Source organism: Leptinotarsa decemlineata, unplaced genomic scaffold, assembly GCF_025532065.1.
Source record: "Leptinotarsa decemlineata unplaced genomic scaffold, Ldec_3_MD MMD2_tig00026307_RagTag_RagTag, whole genome shotgun sequence".
Taxonomy (NCBI): Eukaryota; Metazoa; Arthropoda; class Insecta; order Coleoptera; family Chrysomelidae; genus Leptinotarsa; species Leptinotarsa decemlineata.
The window spans coordinates 742,640-754,753 of record NW_027412681.1 but is presented as its reverse complement, the minus strand read 5'-3'; the positions used below and the strand labels follow the sequence as shown (position 1 = coordinate 754,753).

General features: G+C 36.5%; 1 protein-coding gene across 1 annotated transcript; it reads right to left on the bottom strand.

Moving 5' to 3' along the window:
• Positions 1-311: 311 nt before the first annotated feature.
• Positions 312-8,780, bottom strand: LOC111514588 (probable cytochrome P450 12a5, mitochondrial). The gene is made up of 9 exons (XM_023170847.2): positions 8,441-8,780; positions 6,308-6,401; positions 5,751-5,863; positions 5,280-5,512; positions 5,024-5,192; positions 2,357-2,510; positions 2,041-2,289; positions 658-870; positions 312-488 (listed from the first exon to the last, which is right to left on the bottom strand). The coding sequence occupies exons 1-9, from the start codon at positions 8,713-8,715 to the stop codon at positions 375-377; spliced, it is 1,614 nt and encodes a 537-aa protein (XP_023026615.2). The 5' UTR covers positions 8,716-8,780; the 3' UTR covers positions 312-374.
• Between the last annotated feature and the right edge of the window lie 3,334 nt (positions 8,781-12,114).

Below are 12,114 nucleotides of genomic sequence, written 5' to 3'. Positions count from 1 at the left end.
ACTATACCTGAGTAGAGAGCACTGGATCTGATGAAACAGCAGAGCCGCTGAGGACCGAATCAGGTTTTCAGAGCTCATCACAGCCGAAGCTGGGTTTATTTGGTCGATTGTGAATAGATGTGAGCCACAATAAACCCTTGCGGGTTGCGGTGGAGGGTCGAATAGATCCACTCACTTTGGACCTAACCTAACCTCATCTAGGTGCTGTCATCGTTTTATCGGGTAAGAGAAGTTTTTCGATGTGTTTATTTGGTTTTTCGGAAATCTACTGTCGGTTCTACATCTATAAAATTCGGATGAAACAAACCACATTATGAAAATGACCCTAATTTTATTAAATCCAAATTCTAAGTAGTAGGTACATAATACATTTTTCATCTAGTCACTTCTTTCACAGTGATTTTCAATGGATTGCTTATTCCGTACAACAAATGTGAAGCAAACTCCATATCGGAATGTTCCCAGGACAACTCAAAATTTCTTATAATCTAGAAAAAATGGAAAAGGATTATACATTTGTTGTTGTCAAACGATGTTGTCGTTAAAAGAGACCAAGTTCAAGGACCTTGAGAGAATTACCGTTCATTCTTGACAGGAAGTGGCTAACCTTCCGGTCGACGTAAAAACATTCATTCACAATAAACTTCTCAGAATTACCTTCATGAGAACCAACTCTAGCTCAAAATTGGCAAATCTCATGCCGACACACTTTCTGGGCCCGAATCCAAATGGCAGACTTGCGAATGGATTCACATTTTTGGAGTAATCGTCATCTATTTCTCGCAGCCAACGTTCTGGTACGAACTTTTCCGGGTCTTTGAAGTGTTCCGAAGAATTCGACGTGCAAATCGATACCACCGTTATATTAGTCTGAAAAATGAAATGAGAATCTGTAAATATTCAATTTCGAATGAAATAGAGTTTGTTCATTTCGAGCGATGTGGCGATTACTCAAAATTAACCTCAAACTCAAACAGAAGTGAGTAATTTTAGCGAGGAATATTTTCAAAAATATTCATTTGTGAAGAATTTTGAATGAATTGAATTACAAATTCCATTCGGCAGTTATAGATAATAGTACCAGTTTCGGTTGAGTAAAATACAAAATCATATTTAGGAGTTTATTCTATAGTTTTCCTATGTTATACATTTAGTGAAGTTGGTATTGAAATTTATTTTACGAGTTGAAATACCTAAACTGTATCAATGGATATTATAAAGCCTCAAATGAAATGAAAATTATTATTATTTTTCATTGAAAACTGATCAAAAGTCTAAACTGAAACGTCATTTCTTCTAAAAAAAAACTGTTGATTCACTGGAATGGATGAAATAAAGTTATGTATTTGCTCATCTGTTATTGGCTTAGAGGTAGTAAGCAGAGCCGTAGCGAGAAAAAAACCAGGGGGGAGGGAATCCAAATTTTCCCAACTTCACCAGCAAAATTTTCCAACTTTCGAAAAAATGAAAGCCGAGGGATTAGTTACTACTGTGATATATTAATTTTCTCACTTAGCTATCCAAAGATTGGTTGAATGCTTATGCCCGTTAAGGTATGCACAAACCAAAAAATTTTTTTGGTAATTATAAAAATAATAAGGGAATTCTTCTACTTTGGACCAAGGTCCTTGGTCTTCCACCATGTATAGGAATATTCAATACGAATGAAAGGAAACAACACTTAAATAATATTGTGCTTATTGTTTTCTACTATTATTTTTTCTATCTTCAAGGCCCGAAATTTCCCAACTTTTCCAAGTCGAAAAAACAGCGAAAAGTTGAGAATTTTTCTTCTGGTTCTTTCCCTGTTCTCATTACCTCTCCCTTTATTTTCTCTCATTTTCATTTTTTTTAAATTTTCATTCATCTTCACGCCCCAAAATTTCCCAACTTTTTCCCAAGTTGAAAAAGTAGGGGGGGGCTCCTCCCCCATCCCCCCATGGCGACGGCCCTGGTGTTAATTTATAGATCTGGTCAATTCTGATCGGTTCGATATATAAAAAACTTTTCTCTACTTGTTATTTTTCTGCTGTAACTTACCCCTTTTGGAATCTGATAACCTCCTAGAACAAGATCTTTCACCGTAGTCCTGAAAGATCCAATAGTAACTGGAGCAATCCTGGTGGACTCCTTTATTACAGCTCTCAAGTATGATAACTTTTTCAATCTCTCTGCTGTAATATTGGAGTCTTTCTCAGGAATTACTTTAAAAATCTCCTCCCGCAGCTTGGCTTGCTTCTCCGGATTCTTTGCTAAGAAGTAGAGTATTGCCCCTAAGGTTTTGCCGGTCTGGAAATAAATTTGTTAGCAAATATCCTTTCGCGTCAGTTATTCGATTTCTGTAGTTTTTGCTAACCGTATCCACTCCGAATATCAGCATGTCCATCACCATGGTGAAGGCCACTTTTTTGTCTCGTTTCCCAAGTCTGTGAAGAATACTTAGCTCGTGTTCGGGCACTGACTCGTCGATGGGTTCAGCCAATGCCTCGTCGATGCTCTTTATAATGACGCTAGAAAAAAGTATTTGTTATCCCATTTCAGTTATAAATAACCATGAAAAAGAGTATCGTATTATTGTTCAAATGTAATAAAACTGCATGAAAATCCACAACGTTTTGAAGAGAAGAAACACTTGGTGATTCTGAGCAGTTTAATTTATTTATTCATTCATTTATTTATTTGTAATACAATACTCTACAGGACATAGCCCAATTACAGAGCAAGAAATAATAGAGTATAATAAATACATCACAAACAAGTGACTGTAAAGTCTACAAACACTTTAAACAATACAAACAAGTGACTATAAAGACTACACATTTCATATTTATCATAGATGACAAAACAATTATAATTTCCTTCTTTATAATTTCAGTTGTAGGAATCTCATTGCTTTTTTAACAGCCGTATATTGTTTTTTTAATGATTTTATTAGACGAACAACTAAAGGTTTTGGTAATCCCGTATCACATCGCGTCTTGCGTTCATAAGGTTTGTTTTTGGCTATTTTACCTACAGTTGAGAAAGGAATTTCGGCCAAATCTGATTTTGCTTGTAACAGTTTGTTTCCCTCGAAACCAAACTTGAGATGTAGATTCTTATATACATTGAAACATACTCTCTGTGCTTCAATATTCAAATGCACCATCGCTATTGGAATCACTACACAGGAAAAAGTCTGCATTGTTATCACACTCGTTTTACTATTAGTATTTGTCCAAACACGCCACATTTTAAACAGATAACAAAAATTTTAGGTAATTATAACTGCACCAATATCGAATTTCAACACTCAAATCGTAATCAGTTCCTGAACTGAACATTGACGACATAACGGCGATAACCATCCCCGCATTCCCCGATTTCTATTCGTCACAATAACATGACTTCAAATTTTATTTTATAACTCTTCAGCCAATCATAAAACTCAGTTAGTAAAAATCATTCAATACGAACCGCCGATTCTTCAGTCCACGTGGACTAGTTCGTAGCGGCATTCTTTCTCTGTATTGGTTTTTTTGGCCTTTGAGATGCCGATAACTTTAACTATTCACAATAAAGATTTTTTCGACTATAACGCGTCATAGTCGTGATTGAAGTCATATAAAGATGGAGTAGTAGAAAGCCAAAAACTTTCTCAAAAATTAATCACTCTTAAAAATATAACCCCTTTAATTCAGAAGTTATGTCCTTCTGATGAAGGATGGTTTGCAAAAGAAACAACTTCTATGCTCTTCAATTCTTTGGGAAAAACTTCTCCCCATTTAGTAAATATAAAGTTTTGGCAAGAGCCACAAGTCAACTTGTATACTCTTCTATGTGTCAGTGTCTATCCGACACTGAAGTTTTGTCTTTATTGGTTTTTGATAAATCTTTTTAAGTTAGTTTCTGTTCTATAATCACGTCCAAGCATTAAAAAAAAGCGAGCGATACTATTGGTGGATTCACGAATAATGTCTTATAACGGACGTTGTCGTTTCCTTGGACCAGGTCTGTAGACGAACCATGGACTATTCATTTCTAAACATTCTAAAAGATGGAGTTCCAAACTTCCATCTTCTGAATAATGTAACACGACATAGTCGTGATTGAAGTCATGTCCTTCTGATGAAGGATGGTTTGCAAATGTGGAATCGATCTTTCCATTCAAGAAACAACTTCTATGCTCTTCATTTCTTTGGGAAAAACTTCTCCCCATTTGGCCAATATAAAATTTTGGCAAGAGCCACAAGTCAACTTGTGGCTCTTGCCACAAGTTGATCTATCCGACACTGAAGTTTTATCTTTATTGGTTTTTTATAAATCTTTTTAAGGTAGTTTCTGTTCTATAATCCACGTCCAAGCATTTAAAAAAAACGAGCGATGTCATTGGTGGATTCACCAATATACGACAATGTTTTATAACGGACGCTATCGTTTCCTTGGACCAGGTCTACAATCCTTTCTTCAGGCGTGTCAACACTAGTGTAGTATCTATGCAGTATACCATGCCTGAACAAGCTATTGATTTGCGAAATCTCACATTGAAGTGTTTCTTGACCACTGCTTGCCATCGTGTAAATTATTTTTTTACCATGACCAGCATGGAACTTAAGGTCAAAACCTGCAATTTTCACTGAAATTCCGAAAAACCGGAGAGCAAGCGATCTTTAACAAGTGGTATGAAATTTTCGAGGATGCTAAAGAGGTTTAACGGCCATATTATAATCTTTTTATATGTTTAAAATATGTTTTTCCATTAACCAGCTGTCGCACCCCTACGAACGACAACCCTCAAAAGTAGAAACTCGTGCGAGCTAAGGATCAACAAGGTCCTACCTTTTAACGTGTGATTCCTAACACGTGTTGGACGATAGCAAGAGAAAATCGATCGTTCAGACTAGGGCATCGAACCGCCCGGCTACCGAAATAAGTATTCTGAAATAATCTTTTGAAGAAAATTTTGTCTTTTCAGAATATGTGTTGTGTATTTTTGAAACAATCATTGAAAGTAAATCATATTTTTCGAAATTAAAGTGAATACCTGTTCACGAAATCCAAATTTTTGACGAATTTCTTGTACAACGGCGTACTGAATAACTTCCAGAGCGGTGGCGCTATTTCGATGAGAAACAAGTGGTCAAACATATCTAAAATGGCACTGACTAGTTTCTTCGGATCGGAATCTTCCGGTGTCGTCAAATCCAGACAACCTGTAAAAGAACGAGTCGCTCATAACAAACCCAACACAGAAAGTACCCCAAGGCTCCATTCTGGGGCCAATATGTCTGTTCGCTTACCGAAATGCTTATTGAGAGCCATGATACCGACTGATTCCAGAGCCCACTTGTATAGGTCGTTCTCGAAATTGTCCGGCATCTGATGGTTTTCGTTGAGCCTCGAGAAATGCCTCATATTCTCTACTAGCTCCCCTGCTACTCCATCAAGCCTTGTCATGTACGGATGGATGGCTTTTGGCTGCATGAGAATAGGATTGACAACTGATCTGCTTCTGAACCAATCTTCGCCTTGTCTAGATGGGAGTGAAACAGTGAGATCTGCGATATTATTTCGCTCGAACAAGTAAATTTAAAAAAGGTTGATTAACGGTAGCGGTTCAAAAATATTTGAAATAGTAGTGTGTTGAAAGCAGAACTGGCCCAAACTCTTCCAGAACAACCAGCGGGGAAAAATTATCAACATTTTGTATTTCAACAAATTCTTGAGCTGATCTGGAAGATGTTGTACTGTTTGCTCTTGAAATAACTTACACCGTTAAAATTCCTCCGAAATCTTGAAATATGTCTTTTCTAACAACTGTTCGGTAATACACAAAAATGTCTATAACTTTCCTCACTGGATAGCTCCCTGAATTTCTGAGAACCTGCAATGATGATTAGTCACTATTCAACTGTCGTAAAATATTAACTAATAGCATTTGGTTTTCCACTCACATCTGCAATCATGTTTGAACGTATACTTGTGAGTATTCCCTACTTTATCTGAGAGAATCCATCATTTATTGTACTTAGCAACGTTCATGTACACTCCCATGGATTCCTTTACATTTTGTGTCGAAAATTTCTGATTGAATATTCCTTTAGAAGTAGACTACCAGCACGAACAAATTGATGTAGCAAATGGGCTGAGTGCGACCCTGCTTTTTACCACAGTGCTTTGCTTCTGATAATCACTTCAGTGTGATAATTAGATGGTGAAATTGATCTAGTGGAGCCATAGGAGTATAAACAAATATAAAATTCAACAATGACTACAGATTGGCAGGAAAAAATAGAGTTACAACCAGATATTAACTTGATAAACCTACGTTTTCGATGTCCTTGACGTTATAAATATATACAGAGTCCGGCTTTCCAAGAATATCTTTCGAAACCACCACATCCCCATATTGTTCCCTGGATCTGAAAATCGAATGAAAAATCCTTAGACAAGAGATTGTCTAAGGGAAAATCAATGTCATTTGCCTTATCATTTAGTATAGGCAACATTGACAAAAATTGACATGCGATTTCTGAGTAATTCAGATATTTTTCAGTATTATAAAAATGTTATTGTTATTTGTCATGTAGCAAACAACATCAGGAATCAACTTGTTTTTCATAAAACTAAACTGGTTTCCAGACGAAAAGTTCAGTTTGTTGCAATATATTTTCATTCTGTACTTGAAAGTTTTTCCAAATCGAAATATATATATATATATATATATATATATATATATATATATATATATATTTCGATTTGGAAAAACTTTCAAGTACTTTTTTCACTATTGGGTTGCAGCAATTGATAAGTGAACTCTTTATAACTATTCTCAAGCTTTCGAGTAACTTAAACTCATCGTCAGGGGTACTAGAAAATACAAATTACAAATTTTTGATAATAGAATATAATATAAATGTAAATGTACAAATTTTCGTCTAATCTTCAACCTCAGGTTCGTCACTGTTGCTACCGCTATCATCAAAGTGAATTATGATTGGTTCAATATTGTGTTCAATACGGTTGTCTACGTCCCACATTTTTTGCACCTCTTTTAAAACATGCTGCATGCTCTACATCTATCGTGCATCGACAAAATGAGATTGTCAATGTCTTGTTGAGGTACATTTGCCCATTCAGCGATTAAACGCTCTCTCAATTGAAACGTTGTGTGAATGTTCCCCATATGCGGAGTAATTCTTCGTTGAAGCATGTCCCACACATGCTCGATGGGATTCAGGTCCGGTGATTGTGCTGGCCATGGCAATACATCAACTCCTTCGTTGGTGAGCCAGTCAGTCACTAGACGCGCGACATGTGGACGAGCATTATCGTGCATTAGGTGGAAGTTTTCACCAACAGCACCAGCAAACGGACGGACGATAGGTAGAAGAATGGTGTCGAGGTACTGTCGAGCTGTGAGGAAGCGATTTGGAAAAACGAGATCGGTTCTGCTGCCGATCATGATTCCGCCCCATAGCATTACTGTACCACCTCTGTATGTGTGGACTTCCTGGACGTGTCTCAAACGTTCATTATTTCCAGGACGTCTCCACTGTCTTACTCGACGAGAATCTGGATGAAATCCAAATCTGGATTCGTCTGTAAACAAAACTGTGGCCCAATCATTTGCATTCCAGTTTTGATGTTCTTGACACCACTCTAATCTTCTACCGCGAATGCCTCTCGACAAAGGTGGACATCTAAGTGGCCTTCTGTTGTGGAGATCTGCTTCATGCAGTCGATTTCTGACAGTATCACGACCAATTGTTACCTGGTGCGTCTGCTGCAACACGTTAACCAACTCAGGTGCTGTGATTGTCGGTTGTCTTCTTGAGGTTAAGACCAAAAATCGGTCTTGAACTGCAGTTGTAGCGCGTCCTCGCCCTGGATGTTGTTCGGCTGGACTGCCAGTTTCACGGAAACGCCGCCACAATCGACTGATAACACTTTGGGAGACCCCCAAACGAAGAGCTACATCATTTTGTCGCATGCCACCTTGAAGAAGCCCTACAGCTCTATTCACCTCAACCAATGGTAAGTGATGACGTTCCATGTTGAAGCACAATATTTCTAGTTTAATTGCTGAGCAAGAACTGCATAGAATGTACAAACTCGACACTTTCAGATTATTCATTTTAGCCGAAAACCTACAGTTTGTAAAAAAACTTGATAAAAGATTAGTTACCGTTTTTGCAGGCTTTGTTCAACCCATAGAAATCTACAGGGTGGTCGAGTGTACCAATTCAATCGAAATTAAACGACCTCATGCATTTACTTTTATGATATTTAGTATGTTATAAAAATATTCCTAGACTTTTCCGATGTGTGTAATAAACCTACTTACGAAAAAAAAATCAAATCTTGTATAAAGCCCTCATTTTCTTAAGGTATCTTAAATTTGCTTTCAGAAGTGAATCATTTGGGATTGTTGCATTACTTAATAGTATTTCCGACTCACTGGTTCAACATCTTCAAGATGGGAGATTTGTGTAGTTCTCCAACAACTGGCAGCAACCTCCGCAAATTCTCCACAATAGGCAGCGGCTTGGGGCCGGGAATTTTTTCATATGGAAGCGCAGAATCCCAACCTGGTGGTTTGGACTCGTTCGTATCCTCGGCCAACGTTTTGTAATAGTCGTCCCTCTTCGATACAGCGGCTGGCCCGGGACATGGTTTCGAGGAAAACTTCCTTGTCCTCAGCAAGAAGGATCGCAAAGCGTACTTCGTGAACATGGCAGTGAAAGTGAGCCTAAAAGACTAGAGAATGAATTTTTGTAGTGATTGGAATACAATGCAAACTGCGCGATAAGTGGCTTATGATATATGATAATTTTATTCGGTCTGTCGAAAATGTGACATCTAGGTCAAAAAAACGCCGTCACAACAACAAATTAATAATGAGAACAAACTTTTAGGCTTTTATTTATAGCACAGAAAAGAAGAAAATAAATCTTGAATTGTATGATGGTAAAGCTTGTGGGGGGATTCACCTATTTCATAAAATATTTGATTTCTCTTTGAATTATCTATGTCAAAACCAAGCTGAATCTATCGTCAAACTCTTCAAAATAGGCCAACATGATCTCAGTCATTTTAATAATAATATCGTTTATTATGCATAAAGATACATTTATACATAAAATGAAAAGGGTTAGCCAAAGGCTATCTTCCACCTTTCCCAAAAATTATACAGTAAGTATAAGAAAATAATTATAAACATACTTATTCAGTATCATAACAATGATAGAGAAGAGAAAAAATAATACATCATATAGTCGCTAATAATTCTCAATATTCCTAACATTATTTTGTTCAATTTAACAATTTCACTGCACTACCGTACATTGAATTTTAAATCTTTTAAATTAGCACTGAGCAGTTAGCATCTGTGATGCTCACAACACAACAAAAAAATATTTTTTGAATGTTTCCTACACTAAATTAGTCAATTTCTACTAATTTTGGGGTGATAAAAACGAAAATAACAATGAAAAATTTTTATTAGCTCTGGTTTTTGAGATACACAGTACTTAATCTTAAAGAGTAGTTATACTATACGTGAAAAGTGAAAGTACATAAAACAATATTGTTATGTTTCTTTTAGAATATTTTAAGTACAAAATTAATAAAAAAAAACATTATTCTTAGTGTTTTGACAAATAAAAGAAGTTTGTACCACCAAATTTCAATTAAGTCCATCCGATTCATTGTAAGACCGCTGTCGTTTAGCTTGTCTTTTATAAAACACTTCTGGAGCATCCCTACACACAGACCAGCAGTAGTCTGCAAGCATTGCTTCATTCCAACGGCCCTGATATCTCTGTTCCATTAAGGCAATGTCTTGATGGAATCTTTCTCCATGTTCGTCACTCACAGCTCCACAGTTTTGTGGGAAGAAATTAAGATGAGAGTGAAGAAAATGAATTTTTAAGGACATGTTGCATCCAAGTTGGTGGTAAGCTTGAAGAAGCTCTTTAACCAATGCTGTGAAGTTATCATCTCTTTTGTTACCTAAAAACCCATGTACAACCCCCTTAAAGGCTTCCCAGGCTCTTTTTTCATTTCCTGTTAAAATCATGTCAAAAGCAGGATCATTTACGATTTCACGGATTTGAGGCCCAATAAAGATGCCTTCCTTGACTTTAGCATCACTCAACCTGGGAAACTTTGCTCTCAAGTACTTAAAAGCTTGTCCTTCCCGGTCCATGGCCTTCACAAAGTTTTTCATTAGTCTCAACTTAATATGTAATGGGGGAAGGAGAACATCCTTAGGATCTACAAGAGGCTCGTAAACTACATTTTTCTCATTAGGGTTTAGGTCTCGTGTAGGCCAGTTCATTTTTTTATAGTGAGATTTTCTATCCCGACTGTCCCACAGACACAAAAAACAACAGTACTTGGTGAACCCTAATTGCATTCCTAGGAGTATAGCAATGACTTTCAGATCACCACAGATGTGCCACTTGTGTTGTTCATATTTGATTGATTGGAGAAGTGTTTTCATATTTATAGCCGTTTCCTTCATGTGAACTGCATGACCTATAGGAATAGAGGGTAGCTGATTTCCATTATGCAGAAGTACAGCTTTTAAGCTTAGTTTTGAAGAGTCTATAAACAGTCTCCATTCAGATGGAGTGTGATCCAAATTCAAGCAGTCCATCAAACCATTAACATCAGAACAAACTACGAGGTTTTCTTTTTTCTCAAAAAAAGGAAGCAAATCTTTTTGACGCTGTCTGTACTGAGATATTTTCACATCATGTTTTAGAAGATTCCACTGTTGTAGTCTTGACCCTAACAGCTCAGCCTTTTCCTTAGACAAGCGAAGATCTCTTATAAGGTCACTCAACTCTGCTTGACTAATTCTGTGCGGATCACTAGACCTATCGCTTACCTCAAAATCAGGGTCATAGGATGTAGAAGGATGGGTTGCTCCTTCTAAACAGTCTTCATCACCTTCCTCTAAAATTTCATAGTTTTGGGGTGGAGAAGGGACTGGCAAATTGTCTGAGTGTGGTACAGGCCGAAGAGCAGATGGGAGATTAGGGTATTTAACCGTTCCTCTTTTCTTCATAGATGAACCTTGCTTAATGGGAGGAGTTAAGCAGAAATAACAGTCGTCTGTATGATTGGTAGGCTCACGCCAAACCATAGGTACTGCAAAAGCCATTGCCCGGTTTTTATTTTTCAGCCACTCTCGCAATATGACGGAACAAGAATTACAACATATATGAGGAGCCCATGATTTATCTTGGTCCCCAACTTTCACACCAAAATAATGTTCATAGGCTGTCTTAACGATAGGTGTCATTTTACGTTTCAGAGCCTCAAATGTTATTTCACCACATATATATATATATATATATATATATATATATATATATATATATATATATATATATATATATATATATATATATGTTATGTAAACAAACATGTGTACCAACTGTTGGTGATGAAATATTTCATTTGTTGAAAACTCAATATACATATATATATAATATAATGATACTATATCTTGAAAACAAGAGCTAATATATAATTTTTATGGTCACTTTCGGTTTTAACACGTGGAAATACATTAAAATCATCTAATTTCAACCCCGAAACAAAAACTTTGTTGTGTTGTGAATTATTATGATTTCATTATGCTATTTATTATGCTAATTATTATGAATATTATGATTTTAATGGGGTGAAATTTCATTCAGATAAGAAGGGGCTATATGAGAAAAACATCCTTGAAATTTGGAAGTACGGTGTCTAGCTATGTTGAATGAGTTAATTCTCAAATTGACCATATGTATGTCAGGATGCCTGCTTAATAGACTATATAAATAACTAGGTGTTTTAGTTTGAAGCAAGTTAAACAAAAACATTTTTATCAAATATTGGACTCTGTACCTCATATTCAGCTCCTTCATTTTTAACAAAAATGGGGCGACATGGCGTAACCATGTTGGTTACGCCAAGATTTTTAGCACTGTCTACCCAGTCAATGTCTGCGTTATTGAGAGTGAGCCTAAAGTTACACTGAGTTTCTACTATTTGTTTTTGAGATCCTATGCATAAGGCCAAAGTTTTATTTGCATTGATTTTCAGTCGATGATTCTCCGAGTATAGGAATGTTTT

What these genes read in the sequence shown, in the direction of transcription:
- LOC111514588 (XM_023170847.2), bottom strand. Translation starts at nt 8,715, where the DNA reads ATGTTCACGAAGTACGCTTTGCGATCCTTCTTGCTGAGGACAAGGAAG. An exon ending in GGCTCTCAATAAGCATTTCG is followed by an intron (nt 5,193 to 5,279) that starts GTAAGCGAACAG and finishes GTTCTTTTACAG; the next exon opens with GTTGTCTGGATTTGACGACA. An exon ending in AATTTGGATTTCGTGAACAG is followed by an intron (nt 2,511 to 5,023) that starts GTATTCACTTTA and finishes ACTTTTTTCTAG; the next exon opens with CGTCATTATAAAGAGCATCG.